At 53.0% G+C, this 6,231-nt stretch overlaps 1 protein-coding gene across 1 annotated transcript in view; it reads left to right on the forward strand.

The window, feature by feature from the left end:
• The window catches only part of LOC107104317 (adenylate cyclase type 8-like), a 9,617-nt gene that overhangs the window by 1,533 nt on the left and 1,853 nt on the right, over positions 1-6,231 (forward strand). Inside the window, exons 2-21 of the mRNA XM_015404301.1 lie at positions 862-1,141; positions 1,227-1,424; positions 1,501-1,740; positions 1,806-2,034; positions 2,126-2,275; positions 2,350-2,480; positions 2,558-2,669; positions 2,745-2,872; positions 2,942-3,100; positions 3,569-3,803; positions 3,886-4,074; positions 4,158-4,258; positions 4,345-4,546; positions 4,728-4,823; positions 4,898-5,025; positions 5,106-5,187; positions 5,274-5,432; positions 5,717-5,863; positions 5,948-6,040; positions 6,108-6,222. Of these exons, the coding sequence (XP_015259787.1) occupies positions 897-1,141; positions 1,227-1,424; positions 1,501-1,740; positions 1,806-2,034; positions 2,126-2,275; positions 2,350-2,480; positions 2,558-2,669; positions 2,745-2,872; positions 2,942-3,100; positions 3,569-3,803; positions 3,886-4,074; positions 4,158-4,258; positions 4,345-4,546; positions 4,728-4,823; positions 4,898-5,025; positions 5,106-5,187; positions 5,274-5,432; positions 5,717-5,863; positions 5,948-6,040; positions 6,108-6,222 (3,139 nt within the window). The 5' untranslated portion in view covers positions 862-896. The remainder of the gene's footprint in view (positions 1-861; positions 1,142-1,226; positions 1,425-1,500; positions 1,741-1,805; positions 2,035-2,125; positions 2,276-2,349; positions 2,481-2,557; positions 2,670-2,744; positions 2,873-2,941; positions 3,101-3,568; positions 3,804-3,885; positions 4,075-4,157; positions 4,259-4,344; positions 4,547-4,727; positions 4,824-4,897; positions 5,026-5,105; positions 5,188-5,273; positions 5,433-5,716; positions 5,864-5,947; positions 6,041-6,107; positions 6,223-6,231) is intronic.

Genomic DNA, 6,231 nt, shown 5'->3' on the forward strand with positions numbered 1-6,231 from the left:
TGTTTTCATGGTGCTGAAGGCAGACATCAGTCAGTGGGAGACGACGGAGTCAGATGCAGAGGAGGACAGGATGGAATAGAGATAGAATGAAGCAGAATGATGAAAAAGGGGTCCCTATGTCCTCCAGCAGTCTAAGCCTATAGCAGCAGAACTATAGAGATAGATCAGGATGAATCGGTCCGAAAAGGGCGTATAGTGTATGCCCAGCTTTAGCCCCAGTAGTAGACGGGGGGAACTAATTACATGTGCATTTAAGTTCCCCATTAGCACCAGGAGGAACCAGAGAACCTTGAGATCCACCTTTGATAGAACTCTAAAATGCTGATAATCCTCTCGCAGCAGTGTGTCCAAGTTAGCTTGTCGCAGGTATGATCTGATATTTTTGATTTATTCCCAGTTTTTAAGCGTTGTCTGCGCTATTTTATTCCACGCCACAACGCCAGAGGGACAATCAGGAACTAGCTAGGATTGTGGGTGTCCGTGTGTCGGTTAGACGAGCTTGTTCGCCGTCTACAACCCCTCACCCAATGCCGGACGACACACAGTTCACCCGTGAGTGTTCCCCAAAGATCGGCCGTGGCGCTGCGTGTTTTGGCTGCAGGTGCAAACCAACAGACCGTCGCACAGAGCTGCAAACTAGCATCCTGCACGGTGTCTGGGATAGAGTCCGAGGTGAGCCAGGTGCGGTGGACGGCACTACAGCCAGAGTTTCTGCCATTAGGTACCAAACAGGAAATACTCATAGTGTAGAGTGGATGTAGATTTGACCAATCAGAGGCCTCCTGTCTGCGCTCACCTACAATTTTGGGTTAGTCTTCTGAACATAAACCAGGCTTAAGGTTTCTATATTTTGGCTTCCAGCAGCTCCGCAGCTCATTGCTACCCTCCGCATTACCATGACTGACAACCACACCACACTGAAAAATGGCGACTGTGAGTCAGCGAGACAAGCCAGCGACATCACCTTCAGCGCATCTATCAGCCCCGCCCACGGCCTCCGAAGGAAACGCCTGCTGTGGCAGACCGCGGTCAGGAACATCATCGATCAGCACAACCTTTACTCTCTGAGGCTCGCCGGAGGACTGGAGAGAGGACGCCACCGCATCACCGTCACAGATGCCTACATTGCCGACATCAACAGGTAGGGTGTCTAAAGTGGCCCTACGGGCGAATGGAGGGCTTTGGACTCTTTGGTCAGGGATCTTTCCCGTTCTGTTGCTCCGCAGGCAGATACGAAATAAAACGTCTCGTGGGAACTTTTGGCAGAAGCGTCGTTCCTCTGCAGCTCGAGTTCATCCAACGGTGCCAAGGATTTCTGTTCAGACACAAGTCGGCCAGCGTTTGCTGACTGATGCTGACTTCTTTGTGTCGTATGGATCAACAGTCCGAGGCATCTTCATTCCTACGATGGAGCTAACATTCAAGTAAAGAAGCACAGACTGCAACCGAAGGTAAATGTTTCCCTTAAAATGATTCGTAAAGCTTCTTTTGTTCCATCAGGTCTGCTGACCTGGAGCTGACCTACCAGCAGTTTTCCTCAGCTCAGAAAAAAACCTCCCTATTGGTCACCAACCTCATCGACGTCTTCATCCGACTGTTCATTTCTCTGGTGACATGGCCAACAGGCTGGGGGGGCGTGGCCTGTGAGTGGCTGACCGGCCTGGCGGTCATTCTCTGGGCGGGGATCTGTGGGTTGTCTGTGACTAAGCAGGAGGTGATGGCGTCACCACAGTGGCTCAGGTGAGGCCTCTTACCTGTTCAACAAAGACCAAAAAGCAGAGTACTTACCTCCCATCCTCCCTCAGGTACCTGTCGGTGGTCACCTGGCTGTCCCAGACTGTCCAGGTGTTGGTGGGTGTTTTCACCTGGGCTGAAACAGATCACTCCTGGTACGTGTTCTTCACCCTATTCTCCACCTACACCCTGCTGCCTCTGCCCCTCCCCTGGTCAATTACAACAGGGGCGATAACCTCCATCCTCCACCTGGCGGTGGATGTCTGGTGGAACAACAGTAACCAAGTTCTGATCAGAAGGGTCAGCAAACGTTTCTCTTTTTTCTATATTTGGTCCCTTTTCCTTTTTGTTTCCTCTAAATGTCATTCTCTTCCATATCTTCTCGGTTCAGGTGATCTCCAAGGCCTTGTTGTACCTTGCAATGAACACAGCAGGTATCTTCATCAACTACCTGTCTGACCGAACTCAGCGACAGAGTTTTCTGGAGACCCGTAGGTGTATTGAAGGACGGGTCCGACTGGAGAGAGAGAACCAAAGACAGGTACCTCCTACCTCACCGAATGATATCTGCCATCGTAAAACAAAATGATAAACTCTGCCGTCTTTCTCTTTAAGGAGCGTTTGGTGATGTCCATCTTACCGCGCTTCCTGGTTCTGGAGATGATTGCAGACATGGCCGCGGTGGACGAATATCTGCTGCCTCAACAGTTTCACAAAATTTACATCCACCACTACAAGGATGTCAGGTGACCAAGGAGCAGCAGAGAGCTTTTCCTTAAATCGTAGCTTTGGACTCAGCAGTAAACCCTTTCTGTTTGTCCAGCATCCTGTTTGCAGACATCATCGGCTTCACGTCTCTCTCTCTGATTCTTTCGGCTCAGGAACTTGTTAAAACCCTCAATGAACTTTTCGGACGCTTCGACCGGCTGGCTGAGGTCGCCAACTTTAAACGGTTATATTAAGAAGCCGTTTGTGTAGATAGAGGGTTATGTTTCTTTTCCTGATTGCAGGAGCATCAGTGTTTGAGGATAAAGATCCTTGGTGACTGTTACTACTGCGTCTCCGGAGTCCCAGAGCCCCAGCGAGGACACGCCCGCTGCTGCGTGGAGATGGGCCTCAGCATGATCAGCACCATACGGTCAGAAAACAGACATCCCCAACATTTTGCCGCAAAGTGTCTCGGGAGGACACATGTCTCTCACTGCAGGTATGTTCGCCGAGAGCTGCAGCAGGAAGTAGACATGAGGATTGGCGTCCACTCGGGTTCGGTCCTCTGTGGTGTGTTGGGGCTCCAGAAGTGGCAGTTTGACATCTGGAGCTGGGATGTTGACATCGCCAACAGTCTGGAAGCTGCAGGAGTGCCAGGGTCAGCAACACGTGGTTATGTCTCTGTTTAGTTTCAAGCAGCTGCCCCTTACCCTGGTCCCCAGGGTCCTCAGGGGCCCCTGTGTGTTGGTAGGTGTCGCCTACCAACACACACCTGGTTAAGATAAAGGAGTGATTAATCAGCCTCTCAAGCTCTTCCTGTCTGCTGAGGAGGCAATGCAACACAGAAATATCAGGAACATGGAGGTTCAGGAGCCCCTGAGGACCAGGAGACCCTGAGGACCAGGAGCCCCTGAGGACCAGGAGACCCTGAGGCCCAGGAGCCCCTGAGGACCAGGAGACCCTGAGGACCAGGAGACCCTGAGGACCAGGAGACCCTGAAGCCCAGGAGCCCCTGAGAACCAGGAAACCCTGAGGACCTGGGATCCTGGAGTACCTGGGGACCACCTGGGGACCAAGTTGGGCACCAGTGGTTTAAAGACTCATCCTTCATGCTCTCCCCTCTCAGGCAGGTCCACATCTCTCAGGCCACTCTGGACTGTCTTGGCGGGACCTTTGAGACGGAGCAGGGCAACGGCCAGGACCGCAGCGAGTTTCTACGGAAACACAACATCGAGACATATTTGATCCGCCCGGCGACACGAGATGAAGCCCAGCCCCCAAGAGCAAGGCGCCCAAGTTACGACGAACTGACCACTTGGAGCGCTGAGCTGCCGTTCGGAGACATCCTGGGGATGAATTTTGTAAGTTGTTCTGGAATTATTTGGATTTTTTTCAGAGCGGTTTCATCACGTCGGTGCTTTGTGCTTCACCGGGCCTTTTTAGATCCTGGCTACTTTCACCAACGGTTCCCTGACCCAGTTGCCGAATCACATCGCAGCGCAGCGATCCGGCTCACGGGAAGTGAACAAGAGGATTCGTCAGGCAATGGAAGCTCGGAGCAGCGAGCGAATGAGGAAAGAGCACATCACCACTTTCACTCAGGTGTTCAAGGATTCCCAGATGGAGGGAAAGGTAGCTTCCTGCATTGAATGTGGCCGATTCTCAGGTGTACGGCGAATCACCACAGTCTCCTTTTTCTTCTTCTTCTTCTTCAGTATTCCCAGATGAGGGATGAACTCTTCAAGACTAACATGGTTTGCTCCTTCGTCCTGCTCGTACTGCTGATGGCCGTCCAGGTGTTGGTTCCTGCCCCGCGGTACTCTTCAAACAGGATGGCGTCATCAGCTAACGGCTTAACATTCCCTTCTCCCTGACCGATACTGTCCATGTCTCTCTGCTCAGGTTGCGTCCAATGGTGGCACAGTTCCTTGTCAGTGTCTGCGTTTACCTCCTCCTCCTGCTGCTGACTCTGGGGGAGGAGTTTAAACACTGCCCCGCCCACCTGCAGTCCCTCTGCTGCTGGGTTCATGAAACCAAGTACGCGCGAACGGTGCTCATGCTAACTGCCATCGCCGTCAACTCCGTGATTGCCTCTGTGAACATCGTAAGTCTGGATATTTAGTCGTTCTTTAAGAATCGGGTCCTTCAACCGTGTGTTATAAATGCATCACGGTATGTTCAGGGCAGCTGGGAAACTGGAACTGCTGCTGAAGTTTCTTATAAATGACATCTTCTGAAATCTTTGTTCCGTTTTATGCTCCATCTTTACTCCCGTTGTTTTCCAGCTGTGGTGCGACTGGTCGGAATCTGTCTTTCCTGAGGCCACAGTGACTCCGCCCCCCTCCAGGTGGTCAGACATAAACATCTGTACTCATCCAGAGGTCAGAGCTGCTCCTCCAGTAGAAGCGGGTGACCTAGCGGTAGCCTGTAAACCTGTCCACCATCTCGTTACCAGTTCATGGTGCTGAGTGCGGTGGTTGCCATGGTTACGTGCGCGGTGTTCCTCAGGCTGAACTGCATGCTGCAGTTGGCCTTCCTGCTGCTGACCGCCGGCCTCTACGCCTACGTCATGGAGACGCACAGGTAGGCGTGCCGCCTGCGCCGTCTGCGTCCGGCTCCTGCGCATCCTGTCTGACGTTCTTCCGTTTCTGGTCCGAGGTCAGCTCCCAGCAGCAGTGCCAGAGGGGCGTCTGCCTGGTTCTCATGATGATGTTCGTCCTGGCGGTGCTCTACAACAGCAGACAGGTGAGGAAGGGAGAGCGCGCTGACTGACTGAGCTGCGGCTCGCCGCCACCTCCTCACGCAGACCTCTCCTTCTGCTTGGCCGGTAGCTGGAGGCGATGGCACGGCTGGACTTCCTGTGGCGCCTGCAGGCGGGGAAGGAGGTGGAGGACATGAAGGAGCAGCGGGAGCATAACGAGTGTCTGCTGCTCAACATCCTGCCGGCTCACGTGGCTCAGCATTTCCTGGAGAGAGACGCCAACAGCGAGGTGAGCCGCGTAGGAGCGCCATTTCTAAAGTGAATCAGTCCGACATTAGGAGCAATATTTATGGTTATTTAGCGCTTTAAGGGAAAAATAAGGTTATTTTATTCCAAGTCATTTTCTCACTTTGTCATTCAGTCATTTATAAAATTCTTACTTTGTTAAATAAATATTTAGTTTGGAGCTAAATATTTATTAAAAATTTGCAGCTAAATTAGATGCCTTGGGCCTCCATAGTGGGGCGCCCTGTCGTGGTTAACCCCTTCCTGACCGCCGCTCTGTGTGACTAGGAGCTCTACTCCGAGTCCTACCAGCGAGTCGGCGTCCTGTTTGCCTCCCTGCCCGGATTCTCTGACTTCTACGAGCAGAAAGAGCTGGTCCATCAGCAGGTGGAGTGTCTCCGCCTCCTCAACCACATCATCAGTGACTTTGACGAGGTAACCCCCCCCACCCCCACCCCCCCTCTTAGATGAAGCTCTGACCTTTGACCTTCAGCTGCTTCGCTCTCTGTGTCCCTGAAGCTGCTGGATGAGTGTTTCTTCCAGGAGGTGGAGAAGATTAAGACCATCGGCAGCTCCTACATGGCCGCCTCAGGCCTCTCACCTGACCGACAGGTAAGCCCCGCCCTCATACCTGCCCCCTGCGTTCACACCTGGCCCCTCATGGTGCTGCTGGCTTCAGGACTGCGAGGACGGCTGGCATCACCTCAGTGAGCTGGTGCTGTTCGCTCTCGCCATGGAGGAGACGCTGCGGCAGATCAACACGCAGACTGGAAACCAGTTCCAGCTCCGAGTCGGTGGGAGCA

This window comes from Cyprinodon variegatus, unplaced genomic scaffold (genome assembly GCF_000732505.1).
Source record: "Cyprinodon variegatus isolate N-32 unplaced genomic scaffold, C_variegatus-1.0 Scaffold1689, whole genome shotgun sequence".
NCBI lineage: Eukaryota > Metazoa > Chordata > Actinopteri > Cyprinodontiformes > Cyprinodontidae > Cyprinodon > Cyprinodon variegatus.